Consider the following 22952-nt stretch of genomic DNA (forward strand, 5'->3'; position numbering starts at 1 on the left):
AAATTAAAGGCAGATTCTGTTACTGTGAAATGGGGTGCTGCTATTAAAGAATATTTAAAAATGTGAACATGGTTTTGAGATTGGGTAGAGGCTCAAAGAGTTTTCAGATGCATGCTAGAAATATCAATTTAAGAGTGATTTTGTTGTATCAGAATAAGGAGTACGTCATTGGAAATCAGAGGAAGATTTTTTTTTTCTTCTATACAATAGCAAAGAACTTGACTAAATTGTCTTCTAGTGTTCTGTGAAATGTGAGATGAAACAGTATTTTTTAAAAGATTTATTTATTTGAATGGCAGACAGAGAGAGGAGAGGAGGGGAGAGTAAGGGAGGGGAGGAAGTGGAGGGGAGGAGGGGAGGGGAGGGGAGGGGAGGGGAGGGGAGGGGAGGGATAGCTCTTCCACCTGCTGGTTCACTGCTCAGATGGCTGCAATGGCCAGTGCTGGGACAGAGTGAAGCCAGGAGACAGGAGCTTCTTCGAAGGCTCCCATATGGGTAGCAGGGACCCAATCACTTGGGCCATCCTTTGCTGCTTTTTCCAGGCCATCAGCAGAGAGCTGGATGGGAAGTGGAGCATCTGGGACTTCCCATATGGGATGCTGGCACTGCAGGCAATGACTTCACCTGCCACACCACACAATCCCATTTCTGAAACAGGGTATTTAGCAGAGATTTCTAAGCAAAGTATTGAAGATGCAGCTTGGCCCTTTTGCTTATAGTAAAGTGCAAAAGGAAAGAGAAAAAACTTAAGAAGTAATTATTACATAAAAGGGTATCAGAACTTGGAGATTTGTAAAATTTTTACTCCATCTATATTGCAAAAAACAAGAAAGCTTTTTGAAGAGAACACTTAGGGTGTGGCTGAACAACAATTTAATAAAGAGAGATCATGGGTGAGACCCAAAGATTTATTTGTCTTAGCAGAAGCCAGGAATTGATATGGGAATATAGCAGCAAAAAAACTGCCAGAAGGGACTAAAGAGGACTGAAAACAAACAAACAAACAAACAAAAAACAAAAAACCCAAATAGAAGAAAAGCCTGTTACATTTCTTATATCTAAAGTATTGAACCATGGAGCTATTTAGCAGCAAGTGTATACTTATTCTTTAAGAAAAAGGAAGAATGACTCCAAACACAATTGTAATATCATCAGGGCTACCTCTATGGTTTCAACCTAGGATCATCTCTATTTCAACAGGCTAGAATTCCTCTAACCATAGCTACAAGGGCAGGGCCCTCTGCCTGCAGACTTAGGGCTGATCTGTAAGGTGGAACTATCACCCCAATGATTCCAGAAAGCAGAACACTGACTCAAAGTAAAATATTTTCAAAACTTAAACTCTAATGAAATTTGCCTTGCGAGGTTTTGAATTTGCTTGGAACCTGTTTTTATTTTCTTCTTTTTGATTTCTCCATTTTTACGTTGGGAATGTCTATACTACCTATGCCTATTTCACGAGTGTATTTCTGTATTTTGGAAACACATAATCTGTTTGGATTCACAGATTCACAGGTGGAGGGCAATTTTACCTCAGGATGAATTGTACCCTCAATCCTTACCACTTAACCTAATTTAGAGGCTATTTAGAGGAGACTGGTCTTTTGACTTTAGAACTGATGTGGGAATTTATTACCATTTTTCAGATGGAAAGAATGTATTTTGTAGGTAATAAGGTCATGAATTTTGGAGGGCCAGGTATAAAATACTATGGGCTGAAATATGTCCCTCCAAAAATTCACATGTTACCTGGATATGACTTTATCAGGAAATAGGTGCTTAGAAAGTAATTATTTAAGTGTGTCATAAGGATAGGGTTCTAATCTAGTAAGACTATGGCCTTCTAGAAAGAGGAAGGCAGAATGCTCTCATTTCACCATGTGGGTTCAGAGAGAGAAAGTGGCTGTCTTAAAGCTGAGAAGAGGGTTTTACTAGAAACCAAACCTTGTCAGATCTTGATATTGACTCTTCTAGCCTCCAGACTGTGAGAAACTAAATTTCTGTTAATTCACTATGCTATTTTGTTATGGAAGCCTGACAACATTAAAGTGAGTATGAAATAAAACTGAAAAAATACTGGTGGTGTCAGATAGTGGTGATTCTTGTTGGTAAAGATCTTGAATATTTTTTTGTGGAAAACTGGAAACAGTAAGCAGTAGAACTGACGTAAAAACATCCCATATTACAGACAGTTACTAAATTAGTAAATACATGATTATACAACACCTTCCAGGATATTAAGTGAAAAATAAACGTTGCAGCAAAAACATTTCACTTCAAATTTCATAAGGAATAATGTAAAAACTTAATGTTTTAGAATACTCAATTTTAAACACTACACAACCTTAGTATTATATTATTTCTGCTACATTGTTAATGAAAAGAATACAGAAATTAGAGAAGCATTTTATATGAAGAAAACTTCAAAAATTAGATCACGAAGTGTGCTTTAGGAATAAACAAGAGTAAATTAACCTTAAAATGTTGTATGGAAGTGTATATTTCTAAGAGATGAACTGCAAAATAAATTATACCAAGTATTCAGATGTAAAAGTGCAGTGTTTCTTTTTTACTGAGTGTCACTATAAAGTTCTTAAAGTCTTCTGAATAGATAAACAGAAGAGTTTTCCTTTCTTCCTCACTCAAGTTTTTAAACTTTCAGTGAAGTGTAGTTTACATATAGTAAAATTCATGCTTTTTAGGTAGATAGCATTGAAGAACTAAAATATAGTGTGCAACTAGCACCATAGCCATAATATGGAATATTTACATTATTCTCCAAATTTCCTCATTCATCTTTGTAGTAAATCCCCTCCCCTCACCTCCAAGTGCTCACTGACTTGATTCTTGTTTATACAGCACTATAGTTTCCAAAGTGTCCAGAATCTCATAACGTATAGCTATTTGTTTTAGGCCTTTTAGGACTTTGAGGCTTAGTGTATATTAAAGTGTATAACAGCAGCTCCTGGCTTTTAACTGCTGACTAGTATTTCACTGCAAGGATGCTTCACAACTTATTGATCCATTCATAAACTGGGAGCATTTAGAGTATTTCTGGTTTTAGGCACCTACATATAAAGCTGCTATTAACATTCATGTACAAGTGTTTGGGTAAACACACATTTTTATTTCTCTTGGATACACACCTAGGAGGAGGACTGCTAGATCTTATTTTAAGACTATGATTAATTTTAAATACAACTTTTTCTCATAAGCAATATTACAGGGTTCTAGCTGCTTAATGTCCTTGCTAGCACTTGGTACTATGAGTTTGTTAAATTTTAGCCCTAAGTGTATAGAGTAACTTATGGTGATTTTGTTTATCACTAAGGATGAAAAATTTCAATATTTTCCTCTGTGTTTATTTGTCACCTACTTATTTTTTGTTTTAAATTTTAATTATTTTATTTATTTGAAAAGGTGAGAGAGACAAAGATAAATACACACACACACACACAGTGTTAGGGAGGGAGGGAGGGAGAGAGGGAAAGAGAGAATCTTCTATCTGCTCGTTTATTCCAGAAACGCCTGTAACAGCTGGGGCTGGACCAGGCCAAAGGTCAGGAACCTAGAATTCAATCTGGGTCTTTTATGTGCATGACAGAACCCAACTACTTGAACCAACGCCTGCTGCCTCCCAAGATGCACATTAGCAGGAAGCTGGAATCAGAAGTGGAGTTGGCACTAACTCAGGCACTTCAATATGGGATGCAGGCATCCCAAGCTGTATCTTGACCACTGTGCAAAGAACTTTCCCAGCTATCTACTCATTCCTAAATGATATATGGAAATATTAAACACAGCTGTCATCTTTTGTAAGTGGATACTGCCTTTTACAGATATGTTTCTCACTTATGTAAAACTGCAACCCAGAACTGGAAAACTGTGAGAAAAACACATATGCAGAGAACACTAAAGGCTAAAAGAACTAAAATATTGTTTATTTCATCAGTGCATATTCACTTACGTGGTACTGACTGAGAAAGCACACACTCATAAAACCCGAGGCAATAGACTTGCATAGAATAATGTCAAAAAGCACCTCTACTACCAGGGCCAGTTGGTTTCACAAAAGTTTTCTATCCCTAGAGACTTAAAGAGGAGATAATTCCAAGGCTGTTGTAAATGTTTCAAAGTATAGCAAGAGACCAAAAAACATTTTATATTTATGAAGAAGCATATCATTGGATATGACAGTACTTCAAAAAGTTTGAGGGAAATAGAATTAAAATAAATATTTATTTGGTAGAAAATAATTTTGAACTCCATGTGAATGAATCCAGAAAATTCATGGAAAATGCCTATTATGAAGAAATGAGGCATGGATCTCAAAATTTTTTTTACAGCAAAATTAATTTACCCTTTAATTGTTTTTTTCCATGAAATTTTGCACTTTTGTCCTTAAAATTTTTTTTTCATTAAGATGTCAATATAAAAATCACAAATGATATTATAAGAGTGAACTGAATCCATTAGCATAAGAAGAAATACTATATTATGACCAAGTGGGATTTACTACACAATGCCAATTTAGTTCAATACTGGACAATCTTTTAACACAATCCACTAAAATAAGATATCTAAGGAGACAGAGTAATGTTAACCAATTATGGCTAGTGGGCTAGTTGCCTGTTTTATAGTTTTATCCTTGATATTTTCTATAGCTACTTTTGTACTACAATAGCAGAGATGAACAGCTGTAAGGAGCCTAAAATATTTACTATCGATCCTTTAAGAAAAAGTTTATCAATATTAGATGATCATCTCAAAGATGTCTGAAAGTTTATAATGAAATGGCAAGGATCATTTGGAATTTCCGCAGCTTAGAGAACAAAGCTTGTTAGCTTTTAATCATCTATTCCTGTTTGTCTAATCAAGTAAAACAAGTGAAAACATTTTTCCTTTTCCATCAAAAATGAACTAAAAGCCAAATGAAATAACAAGATCTTCATTTATTCATGACTAAATTTTGTAAAGTTAGTATTTGATGGAAATTTCCCTGTATATATTGTTAAAAACAAAAACCTAGATGCAGAACAGTATGAATTATCAATTGTGTGAAAAAAGGGAGGACCCCTACTTGCTTGTAAATTCATTAAAAAATGATGTAAAACAGTATTTACTTATTTGAATTTTGGTAGAATCTAGAAGATGGGAGATGAAGTGGAATGAGAAATATACTTTCCGTTTTTAACCTGTACTCTAATTTTTGAACCATATGAATGTATTATTTATCTTCCTTGCTCAAACAACAAAAAACACCTCATATGTTTCAAACAGATTTATTAAAAAAAAATGAGCTATTTCTGCCAAACAAACATTACATAAATTACAAATGGATTACATTTCCTATGTAGGAATGAAAAATTACTCTGACAAGGAGAAGGCAAGTCTCTGTTTTGACAGGGACAGATCTGACAGCAGTCTGGGTTTGATTTCTCATTGTCTTACATTTATAAATTTATTCCTAATTTTCAAAGATTTTAGACCCGATAGAAAAAAAATTATACTGTTCCTTCAAAAATTTTTGAATGATCTATGAAAAATTATGATACTACTAAATCATTTCACTTAGAATAAATAAATACATACCATTATCTTCTTCAATTCCAACAGGGCCTGCTTGAGGAGTCTCCCCATTCTTTAAGCAATTATGGATATATGTTGCCTTCCACCTTGCATACTTTCTGTGTTTCACATTCTAAAAAAGAATAAATTTGTATCAATATTAGACGATGGGAAAGAGAAAAGCATTTTCAATGACCTATTTCATATTTTTGAAATAAAATCTATTTTTAGAATCTCCTAACTCTATTACTAGATTCTACAAACTTTCTAGGGCTTGAGAGATTTCATGAAAATTTATCTTTCTCAAGACACAATTATAGTTCTCTTTTATGGTTTCACATGAAAGGTCGGCAGTAGAAATAGGAATATATCCATCCAGTCACTACCTGATCAGGTCTTCTTTCACTATACCATCTACCAGATTTCCTAGAAGACAATGATAGCCAATGTTGTTATCTACCTATACACATTTCCATTGCTCTAAAAACCTTGGTCATTCTTAATCAAGCTAGTATTTTGTTTCTGACAAATATCCAACTGATTGTGACATCTCCACTTGGATGTCTCACAAACAATTGAAATTAACTTGACCAAAACCAATTGCCATACCTACCCTACTGGCTAACAAACACTTCATACTCTCATATCTGATTATGTGGGAGTAATTTTTTGGCATTTCTTTCATTCTTTGTCCTTCTTTGTACTCCTTCATGTATTTCTCCAGTTGATCTACTTCTCAAACATACTCTGAATTGGTCTTCATCACCCGATCTGATCTGCAATATACTTTTTTAGTTCTAGCCCTACCCCTACCACATTTGCCCTACATACATCTAGTACTCTGCTCTTTCTAAAATATAAATCCACTCACGTCAATCTTTTCAGAGGTTTATGCACTTAAAAAAAAAAACAAACTACAGTTTGGTCCTTGATTGTTCAATCTCTTGTCAATGTCCTTATGCCATTTATTCACTGCCATTCTGTGATGTGGCATTTTTTTCTGTGTTTACACATGCCAATATTCACACAAACTTGTTTTCTCTTCCTTTTTTCTCATAAGTAAACTGACCAGTACTCACTATAAGAGGTACTGGGGATAACAGGAGGAATGAATCAGGCATGCACATTAAAGTCCAAGGTGAAAGCCAGGCAGTAAGGGCTATCCCTAAATGTTCCTGTTTTATTGAAGTCCCATAATCTTTCTTCTCCTTTTTTCTTTTCTTTTTTTTTTTTTTTTTTTTTTTTTTTTTTTTTTTGACAGGCAGAGTTAGACAGTGAGAGAGAGAGAGACAGAGAGAAAGGTCTTCCTCTTCTGTTGGTTCACCCCCAATGGCTGCTGCAGCCGGCATACTGCGCTGATCCGAAGCCAGGAGCCAGGTGCTTCTCCTGGTCTCCCATGCAAGTGCAGGGCCCAAGGCTGGGCTATCCTCCACTGCACTCCCGGGCCACAGCAGAGAGCTGGACAGGAAGAGGAGCGACCAGGACAGAATCCGGCTCCCCAACCGGGACTAGAACCCAGGGTGCCGGGGCCGCAGGCAGAGGATTAGCCTATTGTGGGGCAGCGCCGGCCTTTCTTAGGGTTTTACAATCTCACCATTATGAGATTACGAAATGCCATGCCAAAAGTAAAATGAGTTGCCCTGCGTCACACTATTTTAGTAGTAAAGCCACTCAATTTAGGGCTTTGGTCACCTACAATTATCACACTACAGTTTTCAATTGAGAGGAAATATGTGGACTGATGGAAAATGGACTTTTAAAGGTCAGCTACGTAATGTATACTAATGTAATATATATTTTGGTAGATATACTGGATCATTTTGAAAATAAATGAATACATAGCTTAGCAAGGTTTAAATTGCTTTCTTTGGGGAGCTTTAAAAATAAGCCAAATTTCTGTTGATCTGTAACTTAGTCCCGTCTAAAGACATAATGGGAAAAGAGTACCATAATGACTTCAGAAGGTTTTTTTCTTTTTTTTTTGACAGGCAGAGTGGACAGTGAGAGAGAGAGAGAGAGAGAGAGAAAAAGGTCTTCCTTTTGCCGTTGGTTCACCCTCCAATGGCCGCCGCGCTGATCTGATGGCAGGAGCCAGGTACTTATCCTGGTCTCCCATGGGGTGCAGGGCCCAAGCACTTGGGCCATCCTCCACTGCACTCCCTGGCCACAGCAGAGAGCTGGCCTGGAAGAGGGGCAACCGGGACAGAATCCGGCGCCCCGACCGGGACTAGAACCCGGTGTGCCGGTGCCGCAAGGCGGAGGATTAGCCTAGTGAGCCGCGGCGCCGGCCCAGAGGTTTTTTCTGTCCCAACTTTATAGAATGAATTAGATGGAGAAATTTAAAGCACCTTGAGGTTCTTCATTAGTGTTTTAGAAGTTTGAGAAAGGATCAATTTAAGCCAAAAAGTGTTCATTAGGCACATTTTTGAAAACTGTCCCAAATGGAAATAAAGCAGTAAAGTATTTTTCACTCCATACTGTTTCTAAGATATTACTACTCCCACAAACTTGTGTGCATAACATTTATAAGAAAACTCTTGGCAGTTGTAACTTTAACACATTTTCTTTAGAATAAAGAATACTACATATTATACAACATTTTAAAAGGAAATTTTTAAGATGTCAGTATTTCTTAAATTTATGAAATTCCTTTTGGCTGATTAGACATCCTTTCTGGGAAACAGGAATTACAAAAGGAACTTTCATTTTTGTGCCTGGCCTCTAAGTTCCTGTTTTGTAACTACATTAATGAAAATCACTGACAACTGCAGATTTTGGCCACTAGAGTCAGCAGTAGTATATAAGAGTTTTCATTTAATTTTAAATTCATTTTTACTTGCCACAGTGACAAATAACCTCAAGTACAGGCCATAAAAAGTATTCTCAAAATGAGCACATAAACTGACACTTTGAGATTTGATTATTGTTTACATTATTCTCTCGAGGAACAGTGGTTTTTCTACTTACTAACTGTTGAATTCTTTATTCCTTGTAGGGTTAAGCTTGTGACTTTAAAATAAACTGAAAGTATATCAATGTAGAAATTAAAAAAAATAAGAAAAGGAGGAGGTGGGACGGTGGGAAGATGGGCAGGAGGGTGAGAAGTGTCATCATGCTGTTAAATCTGTATATATGAAATACATGAAATTTGTGCACCTTATATAAGTATTAAAATCCAGTACATATAAGAATCATATGAGTATAATATATATTTGTGACTGAAACAATCGAAAATCCCATTTAAACCATTTTCCAGCAGCAAATCAAAACTGTGATCTGAAGAAAGGTTTTGTATTAGTTGTCTTCATTTCTTCATCTTCAATTTTCTCTTGAACCCATTCAAGTTTTTATCCTCATTAATTACTATAAATGTTTTTGTCATGGTTACTGATCACTTCTACATTGTTAAATCTAGTGTTTAGACATTATCTTTCTTGATAATTCCATCAGCATGAAAAGATGATCATCTTCCAAGCTCTGAGGCTCCCTTTTCACTTGGTTTCCTATTTATTAGGTCCACAGGCTTGCCATTCAGTTCACTGGTGCTCCTCCAATGCCTTGTACTGGTTCTTTCTCATGTCCCATGGTCTGCAGTGCCACAAACTTCAGTTGTTAGACTCCTGATCTTCTCTTTCTATGTATTACCTCCTCATGCCATCAACTCCAAAATTTCTACCTTCTGTTCAGACCTCTCTTCTGAACTTAAGGACTTATACACCCAACTTGACATTTTACTCATATGTCTTATAGCCTATAGCCTGCTATAATTTCAAAACACTTACTTATCTTCCCCCACTGAATCTGTTCATCCACCTGTCAGTAAAAGGAAACTCAATTTTTTTTTTTTTTTTGACAGGCAGAGTGGACAGTGAGAGAGAGAGAGACAGAGAGAAAGGTCTTCCTTTGCCGTTCGTTCACCTTCCAATGGCCGCCGCGGCCAGCGCGCTGCGGCCGGCGCACCGCGCTCATCTGATGGCAGGAGCCAGGAGCCAGGTGCTTTTCCTGGTCTCCCATGGGGTGCAGGGCCCAAGCACCTGGGCCATCCTCCACTGCACTCCCTGGCCACAGCAGAGGGCTGGCCTGGAAGAGGGGCAACCGGGACAGAATCCGGCGCCCCGACCGGGACTAGAACCCGGTGTGCCGGCGCCGCTAGGCGGAGGATTAGCCTAGTGAGCTGCGGCGCCGGCCTAGGAAACTCAATTTTTAACAGTTGTTCTAGCCCAAACCTCAGAGTCATTTTTGAGTCTTCTACTTCTCTCTTCTAAGATTCAAAGTGAAGCTCTTGAATTTTGCCAGCTTTGTATTCTAAGTATATTCAGAATCCATTTCTTGTTCCTCTAGTGCAAATTCTGGTCTGAATCAAAATTATTTTTCATCTTCATTATTTAGTAATACACTAATGGATCTCCTTTTTTCCACTCTTGCCCCTTTTAGTGAAAGGAATACTATTTTAAAAACACAAGCCAAATCTTATCAATTCTTTTTAAACTCCAACTTCCTTCACACATCTCCTATCAATCTCCTTTCTACTTTGGATTCAGTCACATTGTCCTTGCTTTTTCTTGAACCTAAACAGGCAGCAGGTTACAATCTCAAAACTTTGTACTTTATTTTATTTGAAACATCTGTGTTATCTCCTTCAAGGCTGTGCTAAAATTGCCTTCTTAGGGAGTTCTTCCCCAATACCTTACTTAAAAATTGACCTTTTATCCCCAACCTGAATTTCTACATGGCATTTTATCATTTAACACAATACATGCTTTGCTTATTGTCTATTTACACTACAGGGATGTGATTCCTGTGAAGGCAGAGAGTTTGTTCACTGGTGCACTGCTAATGCCTATAACCAGTGCCTAGTACACAGGTTTTAACAAATATTTAGTGCAGAAATAAATGGGTATTAAATTCTGGAATCTATGCCTTTATCAAGCTCTAAAAGCTGCTTGTCCTGCAAGCACACTATGAAAAACATAGAGCTGAAGCAAAGCACCTTTTGCAAATAAAAGAAAATGTATGCATTAAACTTGAGAACACAGTTCAACTTAGGCTTGCAGGGAAGAGTCAGTAGGTAGGGTTAAGGGTATCTGTGAAGTTTCTCAAATTATATGCAATACATACATTAGTGGGAGAGAATACAAACCTTATATAAAATTTTCAAAGTAATAAGTGATACAAACAGATGAATAATTTCTAACTGGGTGTTGAAATCAAATATTATATTTATAGTTTTAGTTTCTCAATTATGTTAAGTATATTATACAAATAAGGGTTCTATACAACTCCCAGAAACAATGGAACAAAATATAATGAGAAATATCTGAAAAACACATATTAAAACAAATTGATTACCACAATGAGTCAGATACTAAAGTACTTTTGAGAGAATATAAAGTATTTTTTGAGAAATTCAATATTTTATACTTTTGCATTTTTTTTCAAAGCCAACTAAAATTTCATGAAACAAGTTTTAAAAAGGAAAGTGAAATCATACCAAATTTTAATTGTAATCTTATATACAAATACTTAATTTTAACACCTATTTTTTATCAAGATATTGGAATATATATTTCAATCAGTCATTTTTCCAAACAAGGTATCGGTGTTAACTATCCGATACATCAATTTATGGGGGTAAGAAAAGGAAACAACATTAACTAGCTTTTGGTTTTTTGTAATTTGAAAGAGTTACACAGAAAGAGGAGAGGCAGAGAGAGAGGTCTTCTGTCCCATGGTTCACTCCCCAGATGGCCGCAATGGCTGGAGCTGTGCTGATCTGAAGCCAGGAGCTTCTTCCGGGTCTCCCATAAGGGTGCAGGGGCCCAAGGACTTGGGTCATGTTCACTGCTTTCCCAGGCCATAGCAGAGAGCTGGATTGGAAGAGCAGCAGCCGGAACTAGAACCGGCGCCCATATGGGATGCTGGTGCACCAGGCCAGGGCGTTAACCCGCTGCACCACAGCGCCGGCCCCAACTATCTTTTGAAAATAACTGTTTTCATCCATTTTAATAGTGGTACAAAATACTCCCACCATATACCTATTACTCAGATTCTCCCATTGTTTACATTTTGAATTTATCAATCTATTTATATACACATATATTGTTTTCCTCTACCCTGTAAGTTGGAGACACTGTGTTCCTTTACCCTCACCTTATGCATCCTCTAAGACCGATCTCATATACTATGGCTATCAAAATAAGGAAATTTAACACCATTGTCTAACATCAGTCCTAATAAATTGTCAATGGCACCAATCATGTTCTCTGTAGTTATTTCTCCCTCCTGACAAGATCTAACCTAAGGAGAAAAGGAGAATGCACAGTACTTAGTGGTCATGTCATTCTAGTCTCAATATGGAACAGCATTTGTATTTCTTAACCATGACGTTAACAAAAAAGTTAGCTTAGATATAAAAGGTTTGTTGATTTGGATTTTCTGACATTTTTTCACAATTTGGTTCAAGTAACATTTTTTTTTTTTTTTTGACAGGCAGAGTGGACAGTGAGAGAGAGAGACAGAGAGAGAAAGGTCTTCCTTTTGCCGTTGGTTCACCCTCCAATGGCCGCTGCTGCAGCCGGCGCACCGCGCTGATCCGATGGCAGGAGCCAGGATCCAGGTGCTTTTTCCTGGTCTCCCATGGGGTGCAGGGCCCAAGCACCTGGGCCATCCTCCACTGCACTCCCTGGCCATAGCAGAGAGCTGGCCTGGAAGAGGGGCAACCGGGACAGAATCCGGCGCCCTGACAGGGACTAGAACCCGGTGTGCCGGCGCCGCAAGGTGGAGGATTAGCCTATTGAGCCACGGCGCCGGCTCAAGTAACATTTTTAACAGGATTACTACTGTTAATTTTCTTTCTCAGGTCATCTTAGGATGCATGTGACATTGGTGGCATTCAGTTTGATGAGTTGGTTAAAGAGGTATATGGAGACTTTTCCTCCATAGATTTTACTATTTTCCTCATTGAAATTAATAAGCAATTGGAGGAGTAATATTTAGAAATTAATATAAACATGTCCTTCAAATTTCCACCTATTACCTTTTTTTAAGATTTATTTATTTGAAAGTCAGAGTTACACAGAGAGACAGAGAGAGAGAGGTCTTCCACCCGATGGTTCACACCCCAACTGGCCACAACAGCCAGAGCTGGGCAGATCCGAAAGGAGCTAGGAGCCTCTTCTGGGTCTCCCACATGAGTGCAAGGGCCCAAGGACTTGGGCCATAGTCCACTGCTTTTCCAGGCCACAGCAGAGACCTGGATCAGAAGTGGATCGGCCTGGTCTCGAACCAGTGCCCATATGGGATGCCAGCGCTTCAGGCCAGGGCATTAACCCACTGTGCCACAGCGCTGGCCCCTACTACCCATTACTTTTAAAGTCCACTGCTAATTTCCTAACTTCATCATTACTTCTGTATTTACTACAAGTTGTGTATCCCTTATCCAAAATGCTTGGGACTAGAAGTGATTTGGAGTTTTGAATCTGACAAACTATGTAATATCTGCATAGACTTTACCAGAAGGGTATCTTTGATATAAAAATCCAAAATTCAAAGTGCTCCCAAATCGGAAGCTTTTGAATATCAACACTCAAAAATTTCAAATTCCAGATTCTAAGCCGGCGCCGTGGCTCAATAGGCTAATCCTCCACCTTGCGGCGCCGGCACACCGGGTTCTAGTCCCGGTTGGGGCGCCGGATTCTGTCCCGGTTGCCCCTCTTCCAGGCCAGCTCTCTGCTATGGCCAGGGAGTGCAGTGGAGGATGGCCCAGGTGCTTGGGCCCTGCACCCCATGGGAGACCAGGAAAAGCACCTGGATCCTGGCTCCTGCCATCGGATCAGCGCGGTGCGCCGGCTGCAGCGGCGGCCATTGGAGGGTGAACCAATGGCAAAGGAAGACCTTTCTCTCTCTGTCTCTCTCTCTCACTGTCCACTCTGCCTGTCAAAAATAAAAAAAAAATTTGAAAAAAAAAAATTTCCAGATTCTAGATTAGAAATGTACTAATTATAGATAAGACTTCTGTGTTTTTCCCCTAAGATTTGTTTTATTTATTTGTAAGAGTTACAGAGAGAGGTAGAGACAAGAGAGAGGTCTTCCATCCGCTGGCTCACTCCCCAAATGGCTGCAATGGCTGGAGCTGGGCTGATCCAAAGCCAAGACCAAGGAGCTTCTTCTGGGTCTCCCAAATGGGTGCAGGCGCCCAAAGATGTGGGCCATCCCCTGTTGCTTTCCCAGGTGCATTTGTAGGGAGCTGAATCAGTAGAGCAGCAGGACTCGAACTGATGCCCACATGGGATGCTGGTGCTGCAGGCCAGGATTTTTACCCGCTGCGCCACAGTACCGGCCAATAAATAAGACTTTTAGCATAAAGAGCCTTCTTTGTCTTCCATTATTTTTTTTTTTTTTTTTTGACAGGCAGAGTGGACAGTGAGAGAGAGAGACAGAGAGAAAGGTCTTCCTTTGCCATTGGTTCACCCTCCAATGGCTGCCGCGGCCGCGTGCGCTGCGGCCGGCGCACCGCACTGATACGGTGGCAGGAGCCAGGAGCCAGGTGCTTTTCCTGGTCTCCCATGGGGTGCAGGGCCCAAGCACCTGGGCCATCCTCCACTGCACTCCCTGGCCACAGCAGAGAGTGGCCTGGAAGAGGGGCAACCGGGACAGAATCCGGCGCCCCAACCGGGACTAGAACCCGGTGTGCCAGCGCCGCTAGGCGGAGGATTAGCCTAGTGAGCCGCGGCGCCGGCCAGTCTTCCATTATTTTTTTTCATTTATTTTATTGCTTATGTCTGTACAGTTCCACAGATTCCTAGTTTACTCAATGGATTATCATCCACTACTATCATTCATTTTGATTCTCAAATTGTCCCTGAATTGGATAGTGGGGGTCCTTTTAAACTGGTCCTGGGTCCCAACTATGATAAACAGTTCTGTTTTCTGACACAAGAATGTCTAGCTTCATCTAGTGATTTCTCCAGCCAGCTGTAGATTCAATTTTTGTACAAGCACCTAGGTTTCATTATAGAAAAACAACATCGAAAATTTAGTTAGTGGGTGTGATTTCTATGTGCTTCTTGCTACTGGTGATTGCTTCTGAGTTCTCTCAGTATACAGATGTTGGGACTGTCTTGTGTGTTTGTGTGTATGTACTTATATACTACATATACACTCCAACATGGGCATATGTGGTATAGAAGATACACATGCATATAATATCTATATACATATATCTATTCATCAAATATACATATTTTTAAAATATTTATTTATTTGAAAGACTTAATGAGGAAGAGGGAGGGAGGGAGGAAGGGTGCAAGGAGGGAGAGAGAGATCGATCATACATTGCTGGTTCACTACCCAGGTGCCTCCAATGGCCAGGGCTGGGCCAGGCCAAAGCCAGAAGTCAGGAAATTCATCTGTGTTTCTCACTTGGGTGGCAGGGGCCCAAACACTTGGGCCTTCTTTCTCCATTTTTCCCAGGCCATTAGCAGGGAGCTGGATTGGATGTAGAGTAGCTAGGACATGAACTGGTGCCCAAATGGGATATGGGTGTTGTAGGCAGCAGTTTTACCCACTAAGCTATAATGCCATCAAATATATAAAATTATAAAAGGAGGGAATCCTACAGTATGGATTCTTTTCACTTTTCCACTGTTTGACATAACATCTACAAGTTTTCCATGCTGTAGGCTATACCAGTAGACAGTTCCTTTTTATATATCTCAATAATATCACAATTTGTTTATCAGTTCTGTGATGATAGATATCTGGGTTGTTTCCAGCTTTGGGTTATTATGAATAAACTTCTATGAGCACTCTTCAACAAGTCTTTTTCTGGACATGTGTTTTCATTTCTCTTGGATAAATACCAGAAAAAGGAACTGCTGGGTAAAAGGTTAGGAGTATGTTTATCTTTACAAAAATCTGCCAAATCTTTACCCAAAGTGGTTTTAACACATAACATTTCCACTATGCAATGTATGAAAGCTCTCGTTTCTCTACATTTGATGTGCCCTATTTTTATTCATTTTACTGATTTTAAAAAACTATAATATCAATGACTAAGAGAGGATGTTAAACATCACTCACAACAATTATGAGTTTGTATTTTTAAAAAATTCCGATTTTTGTTTCATGTAGTTTGAAATTCTTATTAGGGCACAGGCATTTGTAACAATAATATATTCTTAATGAAATGACCCATTTATTATTATGAAATGTCTCATCCCATTTTACCTCTAGTAACACATCTTAAAAGTCTACTTTATAGAATTTTGTTCACTTATATCTGCAATGAATGTCTTTTTCCATGCTTTCATTTTCAAAATGTCTTTTTGGCTTTAGAGATCAGACCTAGTAAAAACAGCATACAGTAAGCATTTGCCTTTTAAATTCATTCTAAAAATCTCTACTTTTAAACTGGAGTGTTAGTCCATTTAAATTCATAGTATGTTTTGATAAAGCTGTACTTGGACCTAAAGTTTGCTCCTGGCTTTTTATTAGTCTCATCTGTTTTGGTTTTCTCTATTTTCCTTCTCTGTTTTCAGTTTATCCAACATATAAGTACAGCTAGTTATTTTTATTTTATAGTCATACATCATTTAAAGAGATGAAAAATAGTTTTTTAAATTTAGCTACATTACTGTGTATTTTTCATATTTCTCTCCATATCCAAATTTCCATTCAGTAGCATTTTTCTTCAAACTGAAAAAAACTTCCTTCAACTGTTCTTTGCAGATTCATTAGTGGTATATTTTAGTTTTACCTTCATTTTCTGGAAGCACAGCTTGCTGTTTATACAATTCTGCATTGATGGATTTATTTTTTCTTGTTCGTTTGTCCATCCAGTATTTTAAAATATGTTATATCATTATCTTCTGGTTTCCTCATTTTTTTTTCCCTCAACCATCCTTCAAAGCATTGTTAATCCTTTGTATAATGTGTTATTTTTATAAGAATGCTTTTCAAGATTTTCTTTCATCACTGGAATTCACTGATATGACTCTGATGTTCTTTGGTGTGATTTTCTCCTTATATACCTTCCTTGAGTTTCATTAACTTTCTTGGATCTGTAACCACTTCTTCACCTACTCTGGAAAAACTATAAGTATTCTTCAAATATATTGTCTTTTGACTCTAGTTTTGTACTCCAATTGCACATGTTAGACTTCTAAATATAGAAGCAATAATATATAATGTCTTTATATATTTTCAGTAAGTTTATCTTAATACAAAGTGAATATTTAAGATTGATAGGTTTAGGATAGTTTCCATTAAAACTTTCAAGTATTCACTGACTACCTTTCTAAATATAGTATACTAAGACATTATTAAAACATTACTATTCATTATCGTATGAGAGAGTTATGCTTCAGACTCAGGTTATAGGCTGCAATCAACAATGGATACAAATTCATATTTAACTTTTATATATTTTATTTATTTGAAAGCAGAAAGCAAGAGAAAAAGAGAGTGCTCTCATTCCCTGGCTCACAACTCAAATGCTTACAACAGCCAGGGCTGGGAACTCAATTTGTTTCTCACATGAATGGCAAGAACCCAGGTACCTGAACCATTATCTGCTGCCTCCCTGGGTACACATGAGCAGGAGGCTGGACTCTGGGGTGGAACTAACCACTAGGCCAAATGCCCACCCTTAATTTAGTATTTAGAATAGTTCACTTGAAAATTCCCTTTTGTCTATGTCAAAGATTTCATGTGAGTTAATCTAATGCATTTACTGATTTTCTGGGTGTTACAATAATTTCCTATTTGGTCTCCTCAATCTATCAACTAACAGTCTTTTCATCAAATGAGTAAAAGTAGGAGCTAATGTGTTTTAACTATATGTTAGGTACTTCGCTAAAGGCCTTACCTTTTTTTGTTAGATTCCCAGGACAACTTGAAAAAGTTAGTTATTACAATTTTCCTTGTCTTACAGATGAGGAAACAGAACTAGAGACATTAACTAACATAATTCATAGAGTTATGATGTGACGTAATGGGATTCTGAGGCCATGCCTGTACCCTTAACTACTTTATACTAATAGTATTGCAAAAAATGCGTCATTCATTCATAATTCACTGATTAGATATAAGACATAGTTCTGCACAATTACACATAAGTAAATCCAAGACACACAGAATTTCTACTCCAATTAGAGATACTATTACTTTCTCATCTATTTACTGTTACAATGATTAACAATGACACTTTTAAGATACAGTAAGAAGATGAACACCTAATGAACACAGATAAGGATAAGATGAATATATATATATGTATATATATAATGTATATATAGAACACATGCTTTTATAAACAGAATTTTTCCATTAGCATGGTTTTCTAAACTAACAGGAAGTTGTTGCTTAGTTCAGAACCTCTTGCAACTGGATATTGCTAAACAGACTACCTCTTCTATAGCCAACAATTCATTTATATTAGTGCTTCAATATTTGTGCAACACTGTTTTTTGAGCATGAAGTCCCAAAGTGGAGTCCAAACAGATCTACATTTGAATCACATACAATTAGGACATGGTTCCCAAAACAGTGTGGGTCTGCAAACTGTACAGAAATTTTGAGAGTATTTAGAAAACTTACTTTTCATGACTTTTGGAAGTTTAATTTTTGCACTCATTCTTTTATTACTGGTATTTGTATTTTATAAACAATCAGTCCGCAAAAGACTGGACATCTAACAACAACAATAACAGAAAGGGCTGAGTACTTTTTTCATTGTAATTCAGAGTCCTGAATAGTGAACAAATATATCGGAAGTGTCAATGTAAAATATCAGGAAAATGGCAGGCACTGTAAATGGATCGTTCCTGGCATTTCATCATTAATGCATCATATGTTAGCACAGTTATTTCGGTTATCCTTTCTAAATTAGAATACCAGCACTGTGAGGGTAGAAAATATACTTTTATCCTCTCAAATTAGCAGAAATTAAAAAAATGATATAAAAACAATATCCAGTAATATATTCACTTGCAATTTTCACTAAGCTAGCAGTATTAAGCCTGAACTGAAGATTATGAAGAAGAAAGGTAACATGTTACTTGCTCCTCAAACACTGCTAATAACAAAAGAAGTCTAAATAAAAAGAATGAAAATTATTTTGGTACAAAAAGTTTGAACTCTATACATATACAGACAGGGTCTTCAAAAAGTATTATAAGAATTACACATGAATTCCAAAATTTTTCCACCAAAATAATGTTTAAAAAGAATTTTATTTATTTATTTGAAAGGCAGCATCTTCTATCCACTGGTTCATTTCCCAAATGACCACAAGAACTCTACCCATGTTGGACACATGGACAGCAAGGGCCTAAGCACTTGGGACATCTTAAGCTGCTTTCCAGGTGCATTAACAGGGAGCTGAATCAGAAGTGGAGCAGCCAGTACTTGAACCAGAGCTCATATGGATATCAGCATGGCAGGTGGCAGATTAACCTACTGCAGTGTAACTTGGCTCCCCAAAAAACTTAATTTTTAATCAATTTTTTTTATGAACTTACTTTTTTTTTTAAACTTTTATTTAATGAATATAAATTTCCAAAGTACAGCTTATGGATTACAATGGCTTCCCCCCCATAACGTCCCTCCCACCTGCAAACCTCCCCTTTCCCACTCCCTCTCCCCTTCCATTCACATCAAGATTCATTTTCGTTTCTCTTTATATACAGAAGATCAGTTTAGCATACATTAAGTAAAGATTTCAACAGTTTGCTCCCACACAGAAACATAAAGTGAAAAATACTGTTTGAGTACTAGTTATAGCATTAAATCTCAATGTACAGCACACTAAGGACAAAGATCCTACATGAGGAGTAAGTGCACAGTGACTCCTGTTGTTGACTTAACAAATTGACACTCTTGTTTATGGCCTCAGTAATCACCCTAGGCTCTTGTCATGAGCTGCCAAGGCTATGGAAGCCCCCTGTGTTCACTGACTCTGATCATATTTAGACAAGTAGACAAGGCCATGGTCAAAGTGGAAGTTCTCTCCTCCCTTCAGAGAAAGGTACCTCCTTCTTTGATGACCCGTTCTTTCCACTGGGATCTCACTCGCAGAGATCTTTCATTTAGGGTTTTTTTTTTTTTTTTGCCAGAGTGTCTGGGCTTTCCATGCCTGAAATACTCTCATGGGCTTTTCAGCCAGATCCGCATGCCTTAAGGGCTGATTCTGAGGCCAGAGTGCTGTTAGGACATCTGCCATTCCATGGGTCTGCTGTGTATCTCACCTCCCATGTTGGATCATTCTCTCCCTTTTTTATTCTATCAGCTAGTATTTGCAGACACTATTCTTGTTTATGTGATCCCTTTGGTTCTTAGTCCTATCATTATGATTAATTGTAAACAGAAATTGATCACTGGGACTAGTAAAATGGCATTGGTACATGCCACCTTGATGGGATTGAATTGGAATCCCCTGGTATGTTTCTAACTCTACCGTTTGAGGTAAGTCAGATTGAGCATGTCCTGAATTGCACATCTCTTCCCTCTCTTATTCCCACTCATATATTTAACAGCGATCACTTTTCAGTTAAGTTTCAGCACTTAAGAAGAATTGTGTATTGATTACAGTATTCAACCAAAAGTATTAAGTAGAACAAACAAAAAAAAATACTAAGAGGGATAACATATCAAGTTGTTCATCAACAGTCAGGGGGAGGGCTGATCAAGTCACCGTTTCTCCTAGTGTTCATTTCACTTTAACAGGTTTCCTTTTTGGTGCTCTGTTAGTTGTCACCCATCAAGGAGAACAAGTGGTATTTGTCCCTTTGGGATTGGCTTATTTCACTCTGCATAATGTTTTCCAAATTCCTAACAGGGATCACTTTTCAGTTAAAATTTAAACACCTAAGAATAATTTTGTGTTAATTACAGAGTTCAACCAATGGTACTAGAACAAAAAAAAATACTAAAATGGATAAAGTATTACATTGTACATCAACCGTCAGGACAAGAGCTGATCAAGTCACTATTTCTCATAGTGTCCATTTCATTCTATGAACTTTCTTACATACCCTCATAGATTATGTAAGATGTTACTATAGGGAAATGATATATTTATGTTTTGCATGCAATTTTGTACAACTATGAGTAATGACATGAAAAAAGGGAAAACTATGAGGAAATGGATCAAGCAAAAGTGATGTTGAAATGAAAGCTGTTATATTTAGGCAAGTATGAAAGAAAGATATAAAGAAAAATGAACATTATTTCCATCTAAAGATAGAAAAATGAAAAGTTAACCGTATCAATGATTGAAATATCAACTAATCAGCTACTTTTTAAACTCCAATATTTTATTTAGTGTAAAATTTTACATTTAATGATAAAAGATCTAGAGTAGCACAAGTATTCCTTTCAAGTACTTGCAGTATAATTTATTCTAAAATATAATAAATACTATGTCAATATATCCATTGCATAATATTCACACAGTTAAGAGCTTAAAGAATGGAAGCATTGAGAGAATGGAGAAATTCATACAATGGCTAGCATAATGTAGCTAAGACTTGATGACAAGGTATAACTTAGAACATTGTAGGAGTCTGGGCTTGCATTGCCAAGCAATGAGAATTCTCTGTAGATAGCGGGTGGGGTGGAGGTGGGAGGTGAGGTAGAAGAAATGTCTGGTCTACAAAATCATTTGGTCTGGCTCTGCCAAGGCAACTGCAGGCAGTACTTGAAACTCAATAAATCTATAGTAGGCTAATTTTTAAGTTGATAATTGTGTATGGTCTATGAATGATGTTATAAATATCCAAATGGTCCTTGGCAGAAAAAAATTCCCCCACTCCTGCTGTAGATTCTTCAATGAAATGACAGATAAGAATGGACTGCAGGGAAATGGAACTCAAAATAGGAAGATAAATAAATTAGGAAAACTGTGGAAATCTAGCTTGTGAACCAGTGGCCTTTATGAAAGGGTTATATTTTATTATTTATTATTTTTAAAAAATATTTATTTATTTGGAATACCTACAGAGAAAGAGGGAGAGTGAAAGGGAGCATGAGAATGATCCCCTCCATCTGCTGGTTCACTCCCAGATGACTGTAAAGGCCGGGGCTGAGTCAGACTGAAGCCAGTAGCCAGAAGATCAGTTTAGCATACATTAAGTAAAGATTTCAACAGTTTGCTCCCACACAGAAACATAAAGTGAAAAATACTGTTTGAGTACTAGTTATAGCATTAAATCTCAATGTACAGCACACTAAGGACAAAGATCCTACATGAGGAGTAAGTGCACAGTGACTCCTGTTGTTGACTTAACAAATTGACACTCTTGTTTATGGCCTCAGTAATCACCCTAGGCTCTTGTCATGAGCTGCCAAGGCTATGGAAGCCCCTTGAGTTCACTGACTCTGATCATATTTAGACAAGGCCATGGTCAAAGTGGAAGTTCTCTCCTCCCTTCAGAGAAAGGTACCTCCTTCTTTGATGACCCGTTCTTTCCACTGGGATCTCACCCGTGGAGCTCTTTCATTTAGTTTTTTTTTTTTTTTTTTTTTTTTTTTTTTTTTTTTTTTGCCCCAGAGTGTCTTGGCTTTCTATGCCTGAAATACTCTCATGGGCATTTCAGCTGGATCCGCATGCCTTAAGGGCTGATTCTGAGGCCAGAGTGCTGTTTAGGACATCTGCCATTCCATGGGTCTGCTGTGTATCTCACTTCCCATGTTGGATCATTCTCTCCCTTTTTTATTCTATCAGTTAGTATTACTCCTTTAATTAATTATTTATTTATTTGAAGAGCAAAGGCAGATTGATTGATCTACAGATTGTAGATTGATGGAAAGACAGATACAGAGAGACATCTCCCATCTGCTGGTTCACTCCCTAAAATCTCGCAATAGCTGGCATTGGGCCAGGCTGGGGCCAGGCTGAAGCCAGTAACTGGGAATGCCATTTGCAATTCAGGTCTCCCATGTGCACAGCAGAAGTCCTTGAGTCATTATCTGCTGCCTCTCAGTGTATCATTAGCACAAAGCTAGAACTAGGGAGTGGTGCTGGGACTCAAAAAAGGCACTCCAACATGGGATACAGTCATCTCAAGTTGCACTTTACCCACTGTGCCAAAAGTTCAAACCCTCTAAAACTATTTTTACTTCTCACTTTTCTGGTTTGCATTTTTACCTCATTCTTTCTCCTATTTTCTTCAACACTCTTCATATGCCTGGACAAATAATCATAGACCTGGCAAAGCTACAAAGGACCTCAGAGATCCTCTTGTGCAAAATTTCCATTTTACCTAAAGTCAAGTCCAGACAGGGAAGAAAAACTTCTTGGCCAAGTGTACAGTGGAGATTGGCTTTGTCTCTTTTTTCAGAACAAATTTTCAGAGCTTATAGGAAATAACCACAAAATTTTAAAA

The 22952-nt window shown here is 37.7% G+C and overlaps 1 protein-coding gene across 3 annotated transcripts in view; it reads right to left on the reverse strand.

Annotated features, from left to right (window-relative positions):
- The window catches only part of VTA1 (vesicle trafficking 1), a 105000-nt gene that overhangs the window by 41984 nt on the left and 40064 nt on the right, over positions 1 to 22952 (reverse strand). For all 3 annotated transcript variants that reach the window (XM_051854265.2, XM_070073492.1, XM_002714850.5), the window contains exon 5: positions 5593 to 5701. In XM_051854265.2, coding sequence (XP_051710225.2) covers positions 5593 to 5701 — 109 coding nt within the window. The remainder of the gene's footprint in view (positions 1 to 5592; positions 5702 to 22952) is intronic.

This window comes from Oryctolagus cuniculus, chromosome 5 (genome assembly GCF_964237555.1).
Source record: "Oryctolagus cuniculus chromosome 5, mOryCun1.1, whole genome shotgun sequence".
Taxonomy (NCBI): domain Eukaryota; kingdom Metazoa; phylum Chordata; class Mammalia; order Lagomorpha; family Leporidae; genus Oryctolagus; species Oryctolagus cuniculus.